General features: G+C 38.9%; 1 protein-coding gene and 1 long non-coding RNA gene across 3 annotated transcripts in view; one reads left to right on the plus strand and one right to left on the minus strand.

The window, feature by feature from the left end:
- The window catches only part of furinb (furin (paired basic amino acid cleaving enzyme) b), an 82,413-nt gene that overhangs the window by 23,853 nt on the left and 34,729 nt on the right, over positions 1–23,831 (minus strand). For both annotated transcript variants that reach the window (XM_042410603.1, XM_042410604.1), the window contains exons 3-6: positions 19,219–19,317; positions 9,527–9,622; positions 7,548–7,676; positions 7,281–7,357 (exon numbers count right to left, since the gene is read on the minus strand). In XM_042410603.1, the coding sequence (XP_042266537.1) occupies positions 7,281–7,357; positions 7,548–7,676; positions 9,527–9,622; positions 19,219–19,317 (401 nt within the window). The remainder of the gene's footprint in view (positions 1–7,280; positions 7,358–7,547; positions 7,677–9,526; positions 9,623–19,218; positions 19,318–23,831) is intronic.
- Positions 11,820–15,999, plus strand: LOC121896683. The gene is made up of 3 exons (XR_006096076.1): positions 11,820–14,742; positions 15,580–15,663; positions 15,764–15,999. It is a non-coding gene; the product is annotated as an uncharacterized LOC121896683 (long non-coding RNA).

The following is a 23,831-nucleotide window of genomic DNA, read 5'->3' on the forward strand; positions in this document are numbered from 1 at the left end:
ACACTTGTTTGTGTTGTGCTATATAGAGCATGTGTGTTGAAATATGCATCACCAAGTGTGACTGATGTCTAACCCATGCTTGGCTTAACTGTAGGATCTGTCTGTTGACGTTGCTGTGTTGGTTTATATCTGTTTTTAGAGGGACTGAATAGGGCCTGTTCATTGGAGCTGCCCAAAAGGATTAGGCTATTTTCTGCTCAGCTCAGCTCAGCTGTGGCCTGAGGCAGTTTCTGTTCAAATGGTTACACTGGAGTGTGAAGTGGAGATCTTTTCATTGTGTGGCCAACCACGGAATTGCTGTCTCCATCTTTGTAGAGAAGATGATCAGATTTGTTTCAAATTAAAGGTTTTATTGTCTTGGGTTTGAGAAGACCACACATACAAATTAATTTTCATTTCTGTCTGCTCACAGTAGTCCTATTCCAGCCTAATGCAGTATTACAGTGGGGAGGGAAACACTTGTCAGTCCATTATCAGGCATTTATACATAGAAACACTAACTGTCATGAGCATTCATACCTATGGACAATTTAGACTCTCTAATCCATCTGACTCTCATGCCCTAATGTGGGAGGACACTTATGCAGACATGGTAGAAAAAAGAAAACTCTAAAAAAAAAAAAGATGTCGTTTTTCCTGTGAGACACAGTAAAAGCTATGTCCCTTTCTGAATAAAATGGTTTGTTATTCTGGCCCATGCAGCACTATGGTAGGGGAGGAAATGAAGTATTTTAATAGTGCTATTGTGGTTAAAATGACCATTGCCCAATGATAAGATATCTGAAAAGGACATAAATAAAAGCAGCGCATGGCGGTTCAGTTATTAGATAGATTAAATCTGCAAAACAATAAAGCATGTTTAAATCATTTCAAATGACTTAAAAGCAACCAAAATAACACTGCAAAGCATGTCTTAACTGGACTATCTTCACACACTGACACGCCTGCTTTAACATCCCATTTATCACTATCTACTCAACTGAGCAGGGTAATATTGACTGACTCCAAGTGATCAGTAATACCTTGTAGAATGGGGTTTGGCATAGGATTGCCACCTTCAATCACCATGGGCTATGTCTGGTTAAAATGTTTAGAAAGCAGCAGCTTTTAACCACAATGTCCCTTCTACTGGCAAAAATAATAGTAGGAAAGCAGACGGAAAGCCAGAGGAATCGGGTTAAAGAGTGAGGTCCCTGCCAACATCACCTACCCAAGTCTGCCTGGCTGCCTAGAAAATAAACAAGCTGTCTCCAGCAGAATAAACAAGATGGGGAGAAGCAGCATTACATTATTCAGGCTTGACAAAGGGTGGCAGCTTTGTAAACAATAATTGATAAACTCAATGTAAACAGTGGAGGGAATTTATCTGCAGCATGTGATGGCCAGAATAAATAGAGAAAAGAGTTTTTGTGTGCAGGTTCCCTACTCTCTTTTTGTTTTCTTATTGTCCTCTCTCCATTCACACTGCCGACAATCCACCAAGAGTCTGAGAAAACTTTTGTGAAACTGTCAGGCACTGGGCTCAGAATGACAAATGAGGTCTCATAATAGAGCTTGCACAATTTTCTTTTTATTAAAGTACATTCACTAGAAAGCGGATTTTACTTGTTTATCTATTGGTATGGCATGTTGTTTAAGTAATTCTTCATGGCTTGAGAAACAATATCTCTATTCAGACACAGAAGTACTGCACTGAATAAAGTATATTTAAAAATGTCTTCTCCTTACACGACTGAGGAAAAACTATTTCTCTTATGTCAGAGACATACTTGACATAAGAGAATGCAGATGCTTGAGGAATGCCAATTTCCACACTATGATATGTTCTAAAATGTGTGAGCAGTAAAGTCAACACAGCACAGGTGCGACCTGCTGTGTCAAGCACTGTAACAGAGGCGCGAAAGCAGACAACACAAGAGGAAGCTGTCTTCTTTGATTTGTACTCTCCATCAGTCTGATTTGTCCTGTATCATCCCCTTGATGATTCAGGGTTCTTACATCCACACAGATTTAGGCATGCATGAATGCAGCGTATGTACAACGGGGCTGTGGATGTGCACAGCACAGACCAGGGGCCAGATGCATAAACGATGCATATGCACAAAAACCATGCATATGCCATTCCCTGCACACAAACTGGTGTTTATAAATACAGAACTTACAGTGAGAATGTGTTCACCTCATGCATTCTTTAGAAAACCATGTGTGCGTATGGTTTCCTAAGGGTGGTGTGATGAGGTGGAGATGAAATATAAGGTGAAAGATGGAATCTTTCAGTAAAACATTGTTTAGGTTGATAACCATCTGCAGTCACTTTGTGATTTTTATTTGTTTTTACACAGAGATTTGTAAAATGCCAATCAAAGGCACATTTATAAACGTAACATTGATGAGTCAACATTTTATTTTGCTCTTAATATTCTTTTTATTTTATCCTTAGTTGTGTCACACCTTGTAAAATCTGTATAGATATGAGTGCTACAAACTAATCATTGATAACATTTCTGAGATATCACTGCCGACAATGGTTTACAGGTCCATGTGATGAATTAACGATATAATCGGTAAAAAGAGTTGAACAGCCATGTGTAATGGTTGCGTGTAATGACAGCTGTTCTTGTGTTGGAGAACCTCGCCGGTGCAACACAATCGGTGAAATGGCACTACTTCTTTCAACTCTGTTTCATTGACAGGTGTACAGACTGTTGGAGCAGGCAGCGAATTGATATGAACACAGCTGGTTCAGGGTGTGTCTTCATCCATTCATGGCTAATTGTGGGGGGTTAAAATGAGGCTTGTGCATGTGCACCCAGTTCCTCTATGACTGAGATTTAAAAAACATACGCATGGCTTTATAAATCTGACGAGAAGAATGCGTATGCATATTTCTGGCTTTGTGCGTACACAGTTTTAGTCATGAATCTACAGACTTTTATGCATCTGGCCCCAGGCATTTTCATTTGCATTCACATACATAAATAGGCTACTTTTCAGGCCTTAGAAGCCACTTCTCTGTGTCTAGCCAAGGACACAGTGCCTGCAGAAAGTCTTTAACCCCACTGCCATTTTCCATTTTTTTCTGATGTTGCAGTTAGAATTCAAATTAGATTTCTTTTTAGTCAGTAAAGTACACATAAGACACCTTGGTTACAAAATATGGGAAAGCCCCTGGAAAGGCAAATCCATGATTGGCTATTAATTATGTTATTTGTGATATAATGTGCATATAGTAAACACTTAAAAAGTATGAGGACATAGCCTTTGAAATAGCTTATGTAATTCTTTAGAAAGTTTCTCTCCCTTCCTTTGTTACTGGGTTGCAGTTGGGCGGGGCTAAGCAAGGGAATTTATTACGTAATAAATAGTCCTGAGAAATGGTTTGAGCAGCCAAATGAGCTGTTTCTGAGCTAAGTTTTCTAACTAGTTATGAATGTTTATTTTCTTTCAGATTTTTGTAGATGCTTAATAAGACACTCAATTTTGATATCATATATGCATTTTTATAATTTCAAGCCACGTTTCCAGAGGCTAATTACTACTTACTACTTATAACTACTAATCATGCTACTAATGTTTTTTAATGTCTTTGACAATTACACACAGAAACATTTAACCTCCAGTCTGTCCCCTGGCACATCTCTATTTTTACAATTAACTAAGAGGTAAAAACACAAATTAATGTCTATTCAACAGGACACCACTGATGATGGATGAAAATCTTTTCAAGACGATTGCACTGAATAAATCACTGTATTTTCAAAGTGTAAAGTAGCCTACTAAAAGTAACCTAATATTTTACCTCTTAATAATTGCAAAGTTTCTCGCTTTTATCTGCTTCAGAGGATGCCTGTGCGACCTTGACTAAGGTCATAAGAAATTAAAGTTAACTTAAGATGTGTCTTCTACAGTGACTGGTGCAGGTGCATTAACCATTTTTCCTATCCAGTCAATTTCTGCGGAAGAGGCGCTTTCATGGTCAGAGAAACAAAAAGCTATATGCTACCAAGGACAGAGCAATCTGGCAGGGTGAGAGAAGCATACAAACACTTGTCTTAGTCGTTCTCAATGCCAACATCCACACTAACTACCACACCTCTTCCTTCATCTTCTTAGCCTTGAGCTTAGCTGCTGATGGGTTAGTTTAGACTGAAGGACACATGTGGCTGTGTAGCATGCCAATCACTTTCTAATAAAGCTTGTCACTACATAATCTCACAGTGCAGGCATGCGGATCTTAATTAATGGACCCCTGTGAAAAGTTCCATACAGGAGCTAATAGGTCTCCACAGGGAAGTTAGATGGAAAGAAACACAGTGTGTCTAAGCCTGAAGACGAGGGAGCAGTAAGCATGTCAGTCGATATGTTTAGTTATACATATTTGTTTTAACAAATTAAAACCATTTTTCTGTCTGTCTGTATTCATTTCGGAATTTAATAAAGGGTACTACAGACAATCTGAAAGACAACCTTCAAGTCTATTATCAGAAAATGACAATGACTCACTGCCAAGTGATCTCTGGTGAGTACAAAGCCTAGACACAGCGATGACCATTATCACACATCTCAGCAAATGACAAATCTGCACAGCAGTGTGCAGTTTTGATGTGTAATGAATATGGTCTGATGTATGTACCTACGGTAGCAGTTACAGACACAGCACAGCAAGATAATGTTCCTTTATTCCTCCAGGGCTCTCAGGAAAGTAAATATAACAGAGTATTACTTCATCTGAATTTGTATTGCTATTAACTTATTGACTCAAGACATTTACATTTTGAATTGACTGATTCAAAAAGATCTGCAAGTTAAACATGTTTTGGCATTATAGATGAAAATGTGGAGATCAGTGACAGGGTATTTTTTTATACAATCTGAAGGCATTATAAACTGTAGTATGTTTATCACCACGGGTTATGTGACAATTCAACATTATTGTTTTAGAGTTTCAAATGACAGAAGAACTAGACTGTGGTACAATCTTATAACTCTATTGCTCCACAAATTTCTTTTGTCCAAATGAAAGATTCTAAGCAGGCTGTAAAATGATCACAGTTTGTTTTAAAATGCTTATTTTTTGACACATTTAAAGAGTTTGATCTCATATCATCCATAACAATGGAACACAGCTCATTGCTTTGAACAGAAGTTTATTTATTTTTTTATATGATTTTGCAAAGATTTGCCATATCATCATATAATGTATATTGGTATAGGAATATATCCGTGTTAATATGAGGATGATATGTGATGATGATTCTGATGGCAGCCCTGCTGTCACTCACTGAGGTGTTTGGGGAAAAAAAAAAAAAAAAAAAAAAGAGCGTGCAGCTATGGTGACGGAGGTAATCCTAGGACAGAAGGTGAAATCAATCCTGCTATCTTCTGCTGCTCTGGGCCCACTCTCTGCATCCATATCACACTGACATAATGGAGGAGAAGTGGAAGAAAGCAGAGAAAAAAAAAAGACAAACATTGTCACGATGAAGAACAAAATGGATTACCTGCTTGGCCTGCCTTTAACCAGCCTTCAACTAAGCCTGTACCCACTTCAACAATACCTGCCAGAGCTGTCAACTTAAGAGTACACAGCCTGAGAAAGTGAATTCAAAAATCCTCCTTGCGTGTCATCAGCACAAATGAACTGGCCTTCATGGCTATGGAAAATACCCGCCTCCGGCTCTCCTCTGCTTTTTGTTGTCCTATGAATATATTCATATAATCTCATTGTGAGGGGGGTTGTGAGCATTACTCACTGTCGGCCAGTATAACTCTGTGGTGATTTACATAACTCGTTGGATATAATTTGTCCATAGGTCATTCCAAACACCGCAGCTCCACGCTGTAGACACAGACACATCCTTGCTTTTCATTCACCCATAAATTGATCCGGTCCAAGATAATTGCTCTGGAAAATTCGACTGACATGAGTAGTAGGGTGTGTGTGAGTGTAAATTTAAATTATTTTTATTATTTTTATGATGCGTATGTGTCTTTCTGAAGTAATAGTTTGGTGCAGTTGGAGAGCTGAAGTGAACCAGAAGCAAGGAGTAATCCCCTCCAGTAGTGCTTTGTTCCATCAGCAGGACAGAGTGGGATCTACTTTACAATGACAGAAAGGGCTGGGGTCGCTCTGCATGGCTGCTCATGCTTTCGGCAAGGACAAGAAACAAGGCCTCAGCTTAAAAACTTGCTGATGCTAACCTCTTTCAAAATAAATAAATACAGTATGAAAAGATCATTCAGAATAGGACAGAAAGACAAATAATGCTACCTGTAAAAAGGAAACGGTTTAGAAAGATAAACAGCCTAAAAGTTCACATCAGAACAACAACAACGCAGAAGAAATTCTATTTCCATACAATAGTTTCTACAATCTCATGAAAACTTGTTAAGCTTATTAAGATTCTCCCCTGACCGACTGCAAGTGGATGGTGTGCTCTGAAACCAAAATAAAGAAGAAAAACAAACAACAAACAACGACCAAAAGACTCTGTGGCAATCATCCCAGAAATAGAGAGATTTGAGACAAATCCTGCTGTGCATTTCAGAAGCGGGATGTAGCTTCTCATCTGCTCCAGGGGGATTGGAATAAGGCAGACAGACGACCATAGCGTTTGGAGAAACAGAGAGAGGGAGGGGCTGAAGGTTTAGGATTCACCCTCGCTAGAGCTTTAGTGTTCCATCATTAAACTGGGGCGAACATGTTTTAATGCGATCACCAAAGACTGGAAGGGAAGAGCATGAATCACTGAGGGCAAGTAAACAAGTATTGTATAAACAACATATAAGTGCCAAAGTGGCTCTAAGGCTGTATGGGCTGGACCTTGAAATGCAGCTACAGCAGCTTGGCTCGTGTATGGAGGCAAGAAAAAAAAAAAGAAACATTCTTTTGGGACTTTGCCGTATGACTGCACCAATGCTTTCAAACTTTATATAATTGGTTTCTAAATGTAAAGGTTCAGCCAACAGCACTGGACCAAAAGCCGTATTGACATGGTGCTTTCTCAACAGTGTCATTCCTTGTCATCTAATATATAAAAAGAAGCTAGTGCAACGTCAAAAACAACAAGGGTTGGACAAGCATTGTTTGATAAAAAACAGAAAATCCCAGTCTAATTTATTTGTCAGTTTATGAATGTGCTTGCTCAGGCTGACGATAAAATTAATCATGTCTGAGCCTGTTTGCCAAATTTTACGTGTTTGAAAGCTCATTGTGAAGCTGTTAAGATCAGTTCCTAGCCACTGGTGCTGCCAGATTGTTGTGTTCGCTGCCAAAATACCTGTTCTCATTACGCTGCGTGTATCTTGGTTGAGGGTCAGCATCTCCGTCATTAACATCATAGCTGGCCTCAGGGTCCTAAAGGAGACGTGAAAAAGGTTAAGACACCAATTATATGATTTCATCTTTCTGTTATGCACTCATTAGTCCTAAATTGTCATCAGCCAGCTTATTCTCTGAAAATATTCAGTAACTAAATACTGTTTACAAATGGGGAGGGTCCTTAATAATGTGACTTTACTCACTGATTTGTATTTTTTGGACTTACATAATTGATGATGAGGTCAGGATGGTCTTTCTCAATGCCGTCGTCCAGGATAGTCACCACTATGCCTCTTCCTGTGTAGCCCTGAGCCCAGGCTAATTTGGTGTTTAGGTCCTGATGGGTTGGAGTTGACTGGAGGAGACATAAGGCTTTTATTCAGCTGCCAATCTGCTGTGACTGACACGTCCGACAGAACAGGTGTATCAGTGTGAGAACAGCTGAAATGAAAAACCTTTTACTCCCAGCAAAATGTAATGTTACAAATGAAAACAGAAATACCCAATATAAAAATAAACACTGAAGCATGAAAAGCAATGTCATAGGTGGGTTATGAACACTTAAAATCCAATTTTAATGCATCATTCTGACATGTCAGCCTCCTCAGGCTGAGCTGCCCGCTGTGAGCGTCCTACTCTAGTTACGCTGTCAGAAAAACAACCTGTTGCAGGTCAAAAATCTCAGTGAGAGCATCTTCCTCTCTTGCAGAAGAAATAACAGCCTGTAAGCACTGAGAAGAGCGGAAGGGAGAGAAATATGGGATACAGAGTGGTAAAAAGCACGATTTCGATGAAAATGCATACTGTGCGAAGTATGGAGTGAGTGGTGGAGGAGATGGTTACAGACAAGAACGCATAGATGGAAGATTGGGAAGGCACAGCCAACCTTTTCTGCCCCCGGTTTCCAGCAGATTTTTCACCACAGGGCATAAATCACACATGTTCACTCCTGTGTGGTGCCAGAATGCAGGTAGCTTCGAACTGGCATAGACACCATTCAATACACACTATAAGTAACTGTTTGCTACAGACTAATGGAGTCCATCTCTACAACCACATATCCAAATAAAGCAACATAAACAGAGTCTGAATAAAATAAATTGGTTATACTACGAAGACAAAACATCTACATTGATGGCATATGCCTTAAGCTCAACCATCTTTCTTTGGTTTTCAAGTCAGAGCTGTGTAAAATACTTTAAATAGGAGAAAAGGGGTTTAAGCCCTCAGATGATTAGAGGTCTAATGCTGAATGGCAGAGGTGGTTGCACAACTGCTATTCACTGGTGATTTATGTCGGGGATAGTCAATGTTGTCATTAATCCTTTGCAGTGACAGGTTTTGTGCATACAAAAAAGGAAAAAAAGGGGGAGATTAGGGCAAATTGAAGCATCTCTGAGAAAAGCTGTGAAGAAGGAAGAAGACACAGCGCCAGGACCATTTGCTATGCAATGTTTCACAGGTGATACAGTTTAGTAGTGGATCTGTCCTGACATTTAATTTAAATTCACCCCAGCATCCTTGGATGCATTGCATTATACATATGAGTCACAAAACTTTGTGTTGGTGCTGAGGCTGATTTAACCTACGGGGTTAGTCCAAAAGACAACAGTTCAATTTATGCTTATCTGACTGACCACAAGGAAAATTAATTATTAACTCCTGCCACTGTGATAATTACTACATCTTTAAATCAGGCAATCTCACAAGCTTCTGCAGAGCTGAAAGTATTGAGTGCTGTACTGCTTGGACAGGGCTGAATAAGGATTAATCAGAAATAATTGCAGTGCAGAAACTGAAAAACATCCAAGACATCAATTTGCTATTGACAAATCTGAATGTAGGGAAGGTCATTATTCATAGCTTCAAAAGCTGAAGTGGCATACTAAATGGAATACAAACAGATGAAAAAATCATTATATCTTCTACTGACATTGTACCTGCCTTATTTGTTTGTTAGTAGTACTACAAAGACGTGGCTTTAATACAGCAATAAACATGTTGCTGCAAATTGGACAATCAATCCCAGTTTAGAATAATTACAGATATACTGTATATCTGACATTTTGAATTTTGAGTTGGTCATTCCAGATATTTAAGTTATCCAACAAACAAACAAAACCCTTGTGTTATAATTTTTCAACATATAGCCTTTATAACAGCCTAATAAGACCTAGGATATAAAGATAATAGACCATTACGCACCAGGTACCACTGCTTGGGGAAATCTGGGTCTGTCGGGTCTTCATAGACGTCCCTCTTCTTCCTTTTTTTCACCACTTGCTGCTCTGCCCATAGAACCTGGGTTTCCCACACACACACACACACACACACACACACACACACACGAACAGAGAAAATTCAGAGTTTACACAGTTATCCTCACATGCAATTATGTCATTATTAATATTCTAATTTTTCAACAATTGCAATGTCCCACAGACTGTAGATGTGGAAAAATATGGCCCCAGCTGTGTTCAAAAAGTAATAACTAGAAAGAGAGGCAGAGTTGAGAGGCAAATCTAATTTATTTCATTCCTGAGTTGAAGAGTGAAAGTGGTGACTGTAGGGGCCTTTGAAGTCCTGGAGGCTGCTGGGATATGCTCAGGCCTGGTAGGACAGGGTGACAGTAAATGCAAATATCACACATAGTAAATGTCATTTTATACATATATTGTTTCTGAAGTTGCAAAAACAATTCCAAACATCCTTGTGGAAAAAACGACACAATAGCAAATAATTCTTCTGGCAGTTTCAGCACATGCTGTTGTGTATTATCACTCTCAGTAATTAATGCATTATTTGATTTTTTGTTGAAGGTAATGAAGCTTAAACTGGTTCCACTTGTGTATCAGGAACACTCAAATGAAGTGTGTCTAAATATGTGAATTTTTCTTGACAATGCCTGGTAAATTCTGAAAGTACAACTTTTCTATTGCTGTTTAAGTACTTCAGTATGTCTTTTGGAAGGGTTTTCCTTTTTGGCAATTTCCTTGCTGCTGTCAGAGCTGTTTTTGGTGGTGAGGCTTCTCTACTTGCTTGATTTTATGATTATGTGGTTGTACAAACTGCGTGGTCTGAATGAAAATGTGTTCAGCACAGCTACAGAGGGTTGTGTAACTGCTAACCTCGTTGAAAACTTTGCCTTAGAGAATGAAGCCATTAACCTTATTCAAGTGACCCTAGACTAATTAACATTTATCTCATCTCATTACATTTATAACTGACCTCATTGCACCTCTGCCCACTGCACACCATAATATTATCAAGGCAACAACTGAGACATGAATCAGACGTTCTGGATACAGCCATCTAACTTCGGATATATACTGTAAAACTCATTAGCTTTTCAGTGTTTCATTTTATATTTTATATTTGCATTAATTGACTTTATAATGTTACTTTATAAAGTCAATTAATGCAAATTAAACATTAGCACATTCAGCTCACAACCTATAACATCATCTTAAGAAAACCGACATTAAATCATAATGAATGTAATGTAATGCAGTCTTTTTAATTATGGCAAACTGTGTAATATTTTCCGCAACAGCCAGATTACCCACTCTGAAGCACTGAGAAAAAAAAAAACGTATAGCCTAATCCATATCTTCCTGGAGACCAAGTGACTGATGGAGGACTAATTACAACACAGAGAAATAAGTATCACCCTGAGGTCTGGGACAAGGACAGAACAGAACAGTGGGCATATACAACCGCACAGAGAAACAATCATGACACAAGGAGGAGGTCTCCACATGGGCTAAGCCAGTAATCCTCTTGAGCAATATACTATTTGTTCCATCTCTTGCACTGTGTCCTGAGGGCTTTCACATATGATGACTAAGGAGAAGCAGTGCTGGTCTTGTTGTGTAATGCAGAGAAACCGGTAGAAAAACAGCCTCTGCTTTGATCCAGGCCTACGTGTTTCCACAGTTGGAGAAATAAGACATGTTAAAGGATAATCCTGGTGATGTTCCTTATTTGTCTTATCATCAACCGGTCCAATGACAAAAACAAAACCAGTGATTGATTAATCCTACTAACAAAGCCTGATATAGCTTATAACTTGCTATAGACCTTTTTTATTGTCCAGACTATTAAAAGCGCCACACATATGCTGGCTGACATGTTCCTTCATTATAATGAATATGGGCACTGCAGTTTATTTTGAGTCTGTCCCACATACACCGTTCTAGTGTCATAAATACTTGCTAGTGCACCAAATCCGCCAGTGAAAACAGTCCCCAACAAATGCACTATTTCCTCCTGCCCTGTTCATTGACCATTGACGTCTTCAGTAGGAACAACTGGGCTTGAGCCTGATAGGCACAGATAGGCTTGATTAAGTTGAAAGGTTTAGGTCTTTTTATGGGATTTGTTGACTATAACAAAAATATAGTATATATACAGCCTGGTCCTTTAATAGCACCTGAAGATACAGTGCACTCTTACAACCAGAGACTAAAGGCTGATTAATGGTAGGTCACTTGTCACTTTTGATAATTGTTGCTCAACAGAAATGACGTATTTTCGCCAGAAAAAGTGTCGCTCGACACTTTCTTTTCATGTTGCACACCTGAAGAATTTTGTTATGTCACGGACACCATCATATCATTTGTCACGCAATGTGATTTGGTAGTGTTACTAATGTCGCCACGGAGACTGTAGTTTTCACTGAACTGATTGAAATTTTGGTCTGTAACTTTAGATAACTTGAAACGTCCTTATGTAATTAATCCTGATGAGGATGATATAATGTAAATAAACAAGCTAGCTGGATACATGCAGACAAGTGAAACCTTTTGCTGAAGCATAAATTGAGAATGTTGCGCAACTCTTTAATCTTTGTTGAGCGACACTTATCAAAAGTGTTGAGCGACCTACCATAAATCAGCCTTAACCCTGTAGCAAGACTGTGAGAGAAAGGGAGAGGAAGAGGGGTGTAGTATAAAGTCCCTCCAAAACACAGCATGCATTAAGCTGCCTTACACTGCAGTTTGTTCAAAACCAACAGCAACCACCCCAAAACAAATCGATTACTTTCCCTCATAGAGAAGGTGTGGGGTGTGGAGAGGAGATGACAAACAACCTTTGCAAGCGTAATGGTAAAAGCTTATGCAGCTGCCAATGTCATCTTGCCACTGTGTGATTATTCAAAGGGGATGGTGATAAGCAGCATGTTAGCACCAGAGAGCTGAGGAAAAGAGACAATGGAGGTAATGTGAGAGACAGCGACCGGATTACAAAAAAGGAAACACTGTAACAAGCTCAAAGCTTTGCACTGACTAATCCAAATCCAACCATTATGTTTTCATTGCCTTTTAAATCTGTTTTTTTTTTTTACCCAGGTGAAGCAGAGCCTTTTCTTTCTCATTTTTTTCAGGGATCACGATGGTCTCACACAAACATATGAATATACAAATGCACATAAATAAATACATGTCAACACAAACCCACTCGCTTATGCTGTGTTGTTTTTTGGCAGTGGTCATGCTTTGCCTGAGGTTTGATCTGTTGCTTTGGTGTGTGGGTGGGTAGGTAACTTGGGGGCAAACTGTTGTTCTTTAGCCAGAAACCCAATGCCCTGAATAGCTGGAGGTTCAAGTGTGGTGTTAACTTGAACTACTGACATTCTGACTGAGATGATGCGATATGGACGATGGAATGAGATGGAATCTATTCTGTCAAAAATGTCTTCATATTAGATAAGGCTTTATCTCTCTGGTCCTGTTGTTGGGGCTCCAGCTTTCTCATTTGGCATTGCCATATGACATATACAGAATAAAGGAAATAGATAACCTAGGAATACAGTAAACCCCACGTTCCATCTTCCAGATTAACTCCGGTCCTTGCCAGCCACTTATTAGAAAAACATCAAGTTTCGATTGACTGTTTCTTAACTGTTTTGCTTAGAGTTCCTTCTGAACTCTGTCCCTCACCATTGCATATAACTCTAAAATTCAGTACTGCCCGTCATTACATCTTCCTCAGTAACAATGACAAAATCCCAGCCTCTGTCACTGCCTACATTGAATCTCATTTGTTGTTGATTTTGGAGATCTCAAAGCAAATCTTATAGCCATCTGAGTGCTATAGTACACTCCCAGCTACCAGGCAGACACCTCTGAACCCATATGTTCTCAGAGCCTTGTTAACGTCCATTTAACCTGACCCCTGACACCACTGGCCTCAGCGAATGTCACCATATCTCACTAATGATGTCTTGGGGACTCTGCACTTGTCAGACCACATCAGTCCTCTCCTCAGCCATTTGGACTTGGACTCAGGAAGAGCTAGAGAGTAGTCCTTGAGCTCTACTTGGCAGGGCCACCTTGATACAGATGGCCCAAGTCTGTTCTCACTTCATAATTGCCCCCTTTTTAGCACTTGTCAGTTAACTCTTAAGATGCTTTTAAATAGCAACAACTACCACTGCTGCCTCCGGTGCTTGCAATGCAAACATGGCAGCAGCCTGTTAATGAGTCAGGAGGCAGAAGCGTTGAAAGAGCGGGTGGCTACATTGCTCGTGTATGCACATAGCCTTTTACTGCTGCTGTCTGAGTTGACTGTAAAAAAAAAAAAAAAGTAGTAATTCAACTTTTCTAGCTCGCTGATCAGTTTGGCTTTGACAACAATGGGGAAAATCTTAAGGTGAAGAAGAGGCTTGATTGTGTGATGATTTTAACTGAAAAAAACAAACAAAAAAAAATGCAAGACCAAACTAATGATGTTCCATGATTGTCATTGTGGTCAAACACAGTACCAAAATCAAATGGCAGATTCAAAACTTTCTGGTTGAATTTTTTTTTTACTGGATTTACAGTTTATGAATGAAAATTATCCTGTGAAAGATTAATGTATGATTCAATTAGTTTAACTAGACATTAAACAGAAAACAGAAAAGTTTGCATTTTGAGCAGCGCCCTTAAGGCAAGCTTTTTTTTTTTTCTTCAACAATGCATCTGCAGTACACTGTGCGGTAATAGGTACTAATGAGTCTGAGTGGTTGTCATTTAGTGAATTTGTATTTTTTTCCCTAGTTTTGTTTTGCTTTTTACCATTTTTCATCGTGAATAATTGTATTCGTGCAGGCTACACAAATTCCAGCCTGTAAGGGCTTGAAGTTCACTTTCCTTGCAGGAAAAGCAACAGCTAATTTTCGTGCAGGTGAAGAGACAGACTTCACCTCTGCCTGTGTGATGGAAGAGCACGGTTGTGTGCGAGTGCATTTTAGACAGGAGGGTTATGTTATTTGTGATATGATGAAGTTCAGGATGGGATGTGAAAGCCAGGACTCTGTGAGGCTGATAGCTGGTGCGGTTCTTACGGTGAGCTGCTTCATCAACTCCGCCTTCAGCAGCAGCTCCGCGCCAACCAGAGATTAGAGATTCAGCTCCACGAAGACATGAACTGTTCTGGTAAATCCTTGTTTCTAATGTTTTCAACTTCCAAATCAGCATGCTGGCTTGAAATGAGAAGTAACACCTGATGAGTGTTTATTGTTGTTAGGTAACTAACCTGTACAACCACTAGCTGACGAGGGACAATGCTAATGTTAGTTAGCTAACATTGTTAGCATCCTATTTTGTAAATGCGGTTACGGCATGACGTTAGTTATCAACTTATCTGACACAGGATCCTGGTGTACTGTTACATAGCTTGGTGACTTTCTGTTTGCTCAGCTAAAACATTTGTAATTTTTATTCTCAGGTGGTGTTATATAGCTATGATATGAGGTTTTGGGAGACTCTGCAGTAATGAGAGGTGGTGTCTCTGGGGTCCTCTCATATCTAATGTTAGCTCCATTTGTTCTATATCACACAGTTATTAATGATCGACCGTCACCATTTTCTCCAGCATGATAGTGTATATATGATGTTGCACTGTTCTGTAAAATAAGAGTTACTCTCAAGAGGCACAGATGCATATTGCATTTCAAGCTTTCTGTGTAAATTTGAAACCATCCTCAGGAGCAGGAAGAGATGTCAGGAAACGGCTAATAAATACCAGGTGTGCCAGCTGATTGCTCAGCAGCATCTGATGATTTCTAAGCATCATGTAAACACCTTCAATTCCTTTGATATCCCACATCTTTAAAAAGTGTTGTGTCCAGAAGGAAAAAAACATTTCTTTCATGTCTGGCATGTTGGTAAAAAGTGTATCCTGATGTTTGTAGTTTAGTTTAAATTGGCTGTTTTTTTTTATGTCTAACATTTTCTTTTCAACATGTTGTTTCTGTTCTGAAACTGGTCCAGGGAGGCTTTGGATGCAGGCATGAAGAGGGAGTGGAGGACCTGAAGCTGCGGAGGCCAGTCATCATCAACCAGTTAGCAATTTCAGTCAGTTATTTAATCGAATTTATTATTTGGGTCAGTGCATGTATTAAATATTATATCACTGAATCACTGAATGTGATCTAAATATTTTTATCTCCCCCAGCATATGCATCAGCCCTGATGGAGTCTCTGAGGAAGGACTACTCAACGTCACCAAAGTCTACGAGGCAGCAGCGCTGCGCTGTCCTCCACTGGTCCGGGGTCCCTTTCCAGCAGATCATCAAACACGACGGCCTTGATGGCTTAACGCAGGACTTTGGTGTGAAAACCAGCACAGATGTTGTGGTTCTTAGTTTGAAGTTTGACATTTTTACAAGTCAGATTAATTCTATAATTACTCATATTAATATTAATTAATATTAATATTAATAACTCATATTTACCAGGAGGTTACACTTTCAGTTTCAGATTGACTCATTTGCTTTGTTGTTTATTTATTTATATTTGAAACTTGGTAAGAGATTTATATGAAATTTGGGGGAAAATTTAGATCATGAATAATTGAGTGATGGGGTATTTTTTAACATTTTCACTATTTACTCATGGTTATTAAATAAAAAAAACTGTCTCATGATTGTGTATCTCTGTGTGTATTTCGATGTAGAGCCAGATGCAGAGTGAAACATTTTGAAATAGCTAATTAAGCATTGTACAGCTGTGATGTATCCGCTCTATGCTTTCTAATTGTTTTAAAAGGGTTAATTGGTATTTTTCCGTTTGACCATATATGTTTGAGACACATCCAGATATATAATTTAAAAACTTGAAATTTAAAAACATTCAGTATGTTTGTATGTCTTACCTGATTTTAGTCAAAAATAGATATGGTATATTTCATACCAGTATTTATAGGTCAGTGGTTGTCTACTGTTACTCTATGTGTTAAAATGCTTATTGATCAGTTTGATGGTGACAGTAACTTCCAAGTTAGTGTTTTGAAATTTGGTGGTGGGATTAAACATTGGTTTGCATTTGTTTTATATAACATAATTTAATTGACTCTTAATGCAGTTGGAGAATATCAGAATGTACTAATAGGTTTTCTTTATATAGATTTGTTAAGTTATTAGTTATTAGTATTAGCTGCTGATGCTTGCAGGCCTAGCCATTGATGCACCGTCTGTTTGATAATTATGAAGCTGCTCTTAACAGCATAAAGCTTTTTAATACATCCAAACACTTGGTTATTATTGTTATAACATGTATTAATTGTCACCTAAATGAGGCCATTGAAACCCTTTGTAACTTCCTCTGTTATCCTATGAAAAACCTTGATCAGAAATGTATCTCTCTCTCAATCTGCCTCTCTCTCTCGCTCTTGATGTAACGGCAGCGCACTGTAAAACATAGTGATGCTTGTGCATTAGTTTCTGTTATGGGTAAATAACAATACTCCTGCCGGTATTATAAGTAACCAATACTACTTTTGTTATGGTCTGATACATGATAGCAAAATTTGCAATGTTGTGATGTGAACACAGTATTAGATATCATTAGCTAACACACATAAATATATACGTGTATAAATCTATAAGCTAACGCCACTCATTCACCAAGACACCTGCTCAGTTCTCCACTGGTTCTCCTCACAACACAACTTCATTTCTCTCCTCTGACCGTTATTCCTTCTAATCCTGGTCTGTTCCTGGTTGGATGCCTTGCATATTCATAATTATAAGGCTGTGGTCTGTCATATGCATATGAATAAACATTTACAACCTCTTCAGTGTCAGAACTAGCCTTGAGATCCATTCATTTCTTATCATTCAACATGGCAGTACTCCCTTTTGTTACGTCACTTCCGGTTCGTCTTATTTAGATGTAGAAGTAAAATTCTCTCATAGAAATGACTCCAGAAGTCACTGTAGTGTATATATAAGTATATTTTTAAGAAAATCTTGTTCCTACATCATTTTCCTACACATTAATTCAATAGATTTTCCAACCTGGAAGTTGCTCTTTAAAGGGTCAGTTCATCAAAATCACAAAGAAACATATTGTCTCCTTTACAAGTAGTGCGGTATATAGCCACGTGAATAGATTTTATTTTATTTTTTTTGAAACGGTTTTGAGATCTTTGCCCCAGAAAATTCTGTCAACATCCCCTTACTGTACAATGAGGTGCAGTGCATTCTGTTTGTGACACTCAAAGCATCAAATCATAACACTTGAAAACGACAGCCATGCATCTTCTCAGAAATCGTGTCCTTCTGGTACTCAAGAGTGATCCACTGTTGTCGCTGTTTTTTTATTGAAAACCATTTTCTACACTGATTTTTAGTAAACAATAAAAAACTTTCACAGTGAGGTCTGTGTAGAATCCCGTTTTGTTACTCAGACCAGAGTGGCATTGTGCTCACTCAGCTCAGGTGTGAATAAAAGCGGCAAAGACCATGAACACAGCTTGCAAAAGGTTATGACATTCTCAGACTTCATTTTTTTCATATTAGGCTTTACATTTGTCACACTTCTTGCCTCCCACACATAAACTCAAGCAGTATAAAGATCATTTGAAAAGTGTGTTTTCTTAGTTTCTTACAAGGTCTCCTCTGTGTATTACTGATTAGATAATACAACCTAAATAAAGGGAGCTCATGATAGTGGGTAAAATTAAGTTTTTCACACAGGCCTGTTGTATTAGCATATCTTTTGCTGCCTTCATAAGACAGCATTGTAATAATCTATAAATTTCACATCTAATTACCATTTTATGCACAACGAAACATATGAAACAAGATCTCTCAATGGCTGACTGATGCATTTTGCCGTCCTCTTGTCTTTCTTCAGGCTTTCGCTGCCATTTCAAAGTCACTGTCTGTGAGAAAATAACTTGATACCTGATACCAAACTGGACAAGAGTTTAATTTAATTTGGTTTTTGTTGTTTTTTCACCTACAACAGAACGGTGGTAGATACGGCCAGACCATTCTCCTGTGTAGGAACAGCATAAACATTGTATGGATATATGTCTAGTGATGTGAGACTGCTTATCTCTTAATCGCTAGTAGGAAAAAAAGATTATTTTGCTATGTTGGAATTTACATACCGAATAAACTACATCTGGTATACACAGTAGCTGAGATTATGCAGAGTTACAGTATGCCAGATATAAATTGGTGTTTGGGCTGTGTGCAAATTCAGAACCAGATGTCCAAATGAAGATGACATTCAGGGATGGAAAATGTCCTTGTTTTTGGATGTTAGACAGATGAATGCAAATTATCTTCTTAAAATGTATGTGCAAATAATGATTTTACAAGGCGAGAGAAAAAACAAGACCAAACCGAGAGCTTCCCAGCTGTGCTGTTGTTTGGGAGGGTTTATTTTGTGTATTTAGGCTTACAGCTATGTAGCACCTCTGAACGGGTCAGGGGGACAGACGAAAGGATCAGTGTGGACTGCAAAGAATACAGAGTTTGACAAGCTGTCATTGATGTTGGCATCCTTTTCTCTTGTGATATACACACTCTTCTGTGTGTAATCCAATCTGTCTTTTGGCCTTTTGTTGCCAACATGGAGTGCTGCAATGAGCTGTGTGAGAGCTGACAACGGTCTTACCTGTGGTTCTTTTTGCAGTCTGATGTGTATCCCCCTGTGGCCAGACAAAGCCCTCTTCTCCACGGCATGATGCCTGAAGTGATAATAATCTCCAAAAACCTGCACAAACACAAAGGGAGAAGCAATGGGTTCACCTGCTGTAGCAGGATGGCCAGATAACATCCATGCTCACCAAGGCATTCATGTGCACATGAGGAAAATGTTCAGATAGTGTTCATTTTGTAAAGAGCTGAAAGGAGACACATCTATTTGCACATCAGAGCCTGGCATTTTCTGCCCATATTCAAAGCTTAATCAGTATCAATTACTGTGCGGGCTAGTACAAATGTAAGCAACTCTTCACTTAATGAGGGATAAAACAACCATAATTTCATTAGCACCCATAACATATCCCATGAGTCCTTGCCACAGAAGTGCTGTAAAAGCCTCATGAAAGTGGTAACTGTTGAATAACAAACAAAATTTGTCTTTTATCATTGTTAAAATGATAATAAGTAAGTGTTGAAAAGATAAGTGAATATAAGTGTTGAAATCTCACAAGCCACTACAGTATTAAATATCTACTATATATGTGAACAGAACCCAAGAAACATGGTTCAGCTTTTCATAAAGAATGATGAAAGAAACTGTCTCTTCCACAGAGCAACAAAAGCTTATGGAACAGCAGCTAACCTGGAAGTGGGGTTGAGAGACTTTGGCTCTCTACAGATAGAAGAAAATGTCAGACACACACACACACACACACATACACACGTGCTGTGTGTCGCTTCAAAGCTATACTGAGGCATTCCTCGTACCACTCATTATTCCTTCGCATGCCCTGCTCAAAAAAAAAGAGCTTTTAAAGACAAGCGGTTGGATGACAGCTGTCACCAAACTGGCCTCAAACCTCAGGGAGTGCTTTCTTTTTGTCAGCCTTGCTCTTAACTGACAGACGGAGCAGCATGCGCCTCCTTTAGTAACGGTCAAGAACATCCGACCTGAGAGCAGGACAGAGACTAAATAATAAAGACATCCAAAGATAATTTTGTGGTAATAGATGGAAATAACCAAACAAAAAGGTATAGGAAAAGGAAGACAAGGAGCAGCCCAAACACTCTTTATATGGTTATTCACAAGAGAGCAGCCTCCATTTGAAGAGGAAGCATTGCAATCTGTACAGTAGTGCCACTGGGGACTGGCTCACCTTCACAAGCCCAGTGGAGCGGAGGAAGAGAGGGGGATAGAGGAGGGGGGAGGGAATGACGGAGGAAAGGAAGGGGGGGAGGGAGACGCGGGGTTTGACAGGCCGACCAGGCAGGATGGATGCGTGTGTGGAGGGAGAAGAGCAGACGCAGCAGGATGGAAGACTCTCCTGGGGCTGCAGGCTGAATCTGCAGGCTGGCTGTCTGCAAGCCGACCAGACTGGAGGCTGGAGCTCAGAGGCCTCGTCTGGCAACTCGGATATAAAGCTGCCAGCCTAGCGCTGTCCAATTTGACTTCATTTGTCAAATATTTGTAATTAAGCCTTGATTTTAAATCACTCGCAGTGATGATTTCCACATTAACTGCATGTACATCACTCTTTCATTGCTCAGTAATTTTCTTCTTCTCCCTTGGAGTTCAGGTTGCACACAATTATGGGTGGAAAAGATAAATAGGGCTGCTTTTGTGAGGAGACGGATTTGCGAAAGGACAATCAAATGATGAAAAATGTGGGAAGCGCGAGATAAAATTTCAACATAAAATACGATTTCTGGGTGACAGGGTGACAGAGGTAATAGCTTATGTGTTCAAGTCAATCAGTGTCTGATAATTATCATTAAGCTCTCAGATATGAATAGCTATTGGCTAAATATGCAAAATAGGTAATATACAGTACTATGAGTGAGATAGTTAACACTGGACAGAGAGATGACTTTATATTACTATCACAGCACACTCTCCATGGAGACACGGTTGTGCTTGGTGCTAGGTGATGCTGACTCTGTGACATCTTCAGTAAATTAGACAATCAGCGACTGACCTTACAGCCACCCCGAGTAAGGTAAAAGCCATGCAAAAGGAAATAGCCTATGAATGATGCAAGATTGAGGTGTGATGAAGGATGTGACCCAAGAAATTAATGAGACCTATTTTCACATTGAATGCGGCAGGGCAGAAAGCTAATTTGTGCTGCACTGAGGTGGCTTTTCAGTGGGACAAACCTATTTCCTAGAGTGCTGATGTCCTCATTTAGACCAGGAGTCCACAGGTCTTGGGAAATTGAGATGGAGATGGAAATATTGGTGTAGCTGCCTTTAAGTGCGGCTGAGTCATGCCTCTCCACAGTCGGAACCTGAATGAATCATATGGTGTGTGTGTGTGTGTATGTGTGCCAGTGATAATAATTGAGAGCACTGTGGGTCATTAGTCACCCTGCCACTATGCTCTGATAATGCTCTGCATTAGAGGCATACTGCCCTTTACACTCCCCACTGGGCAGTGCCAGAAGTTGCTATCTAATGTGTTTTTTTCTGTAGTTGTTTTGCTCTCATCTCCATCTTGTCTATGCCTTTGTGTAGCCTTAAGGGGGGGTTTAACAGAACAGCTAACTAAGGTCATTCATATGGATCGATTTGTACATGTTTACATTTATATATGACATTTATATGGATAAAGACAGATAGTCTTACATAGTCAGCATTAGTCAATCCTTTTACACTAAAAACACAAGTCCAAATTACTTTAAAGCTAAGATAAGAAAATTAATAAAAGATTATCCCACTTGCATAGATGCATAACACAGTACTTGCAGTAATCTCTTAAAGTATCTACACAGAAAAAATGTTACATTTGTGAAGATGAGACCATGTAAGCTCTCTAAAAGAACAGACAAGAGAAGAGAGGAGCATGTCTTAAAATTTGTGTTTTTAAGATGTGCCCTGAGGTTTCCCCCTGGCCAAATCCAAATCTGCACAGCGTGGACTTGACAAACCACCGCAATTCTTCATAAATGAATTTCCAAGGGCATGTTTGTAAGTGGGGCGACTATAAAAAGAAGAAAAAAGACAGCACTGTTGACATCAGCAAGAATATTCTATTCAACCAAACATGTTTAATAACATATATGTGAATCGAGAACAGGACAAAAAGAGCTGATAACAGATCTCGATGGAATCTTAGCGGGATGGATTCATACTCTGAAAGCATATTGTTGAATAAAAGTTGCACATATGAATAGCTTTGGATTCCAAATATAGGCCTAGAGGTTTTAAAGAATCACATATTATCTCTTGTTTAGTTTATCCCCACTCCAAATAAAGATTATGTTCTCAGATAGTGAAAGACCACAGTAAAAATGTTCTTATAACCTCCAGTGAAAGTCCCCCTTCTGATGTATTTTCAGATATAGCAAATGTAACATGATAATTACCGTTTTTCGTTGCTTGTTTTTTTTCCCTCCTTTCTTTGAAATACAGTTTTTTATCCTACATTCTAAAATCCACTGAGATTCAACTGTGGTCTCGCTCTGCTGACTGAAAATAAGAATTTCACTGAGAACAAGCATAATTTTCAGTAGTCTGAAAATACTTTTGAAAATAGTTTAATTGGTTTTCAAAACCTGTAGCTACATTGAAAAACCAGATATCCGCAGCAGAGATGATGAAATGAAATATTAAGTTCTGGTGAAAGATTTCTCTCTGATTTAAAGAAATGTTGATAAAACAAGATGTACAAACTTACACAATCTTTATTTTCTTTTACTTATTTACTTATTAACATAATTAAATGTGATATTGCTTTGACATGATAGAAAACACTGTATGTATCTAGTAGAAACTTGAAAATGACTTAAAATAAATCACTGTGGTTACAAGTAATATTCTAGTTTTGTCACTACACTGCATTACGAGGAACCTGTTGCCTAGGCAACAAACTGAATATTTGTACACTGATTACATACAATTATCTTTTTTGGCCATGATGATTACATCATTTTTTAACCTTGAAAGCGTAGAGTTTTGGTTTATATCCGTGAATTCTGTAAGAGAGAAAGAGGCTTGTCTGGGCTGGTCATCAATGAAACATGTCACTGTAATTTGATTTGAATTTTGGGTTAATTCACTCAGCCAATGTCCACTGAGATGCAGACTTGTGATAGGGGTGACAAACAGACTGCACAAAAGCTCTAATGCAACTGTAGTTTATTCAATGGGACAGCCCTCTGGTGCAGTGGACTTGGCAGAAGTACATCTGTGAGTCTGCAAGGCTGGGCTGAACCCTCTTAGATCTGTGTGATCATGATAATTAACATTTAGCTGGGAAAAATACTCCTCTATGACTGCTCTTGATTTCAATTCCCTGTGCAGCGGCAAGAAAAATGTGTAATTCTGTGACTTAAAAAAAAGACATTATTTATGAACTGAGATTTGTCCAAATTGAGTTCATCTGATGTGAATGTCAAGTATTTCAAGCTTGTAATTTGAGCAACTTTGAACTTATAAGAGTATGCGCTTGTGTGAGACAGACAGATGTGGGAGTCTACACGATGGGATGGCTGAGTCTGAGTGCAACTGACGTTAAGATCGCATATCAAAAGCTTTATATCTGTCCGAGAGCTATATGAGGCATCAAAGATGCATCAACCAGTG

Source organism: Thunnus maccoyii, chromosome 5 (assembly GCF_910596095.1).
Source record: "Thunnus maccoyii chromosome 5, fThuMac1.1, whole genome shotgun sequence".
Taxonomy (NCBI): Eukaryota; Metazoa; Chordata; class Actinopteri; order Scombriformes; family Scombridae; genus Thunnus; species Thunnus maccoyii.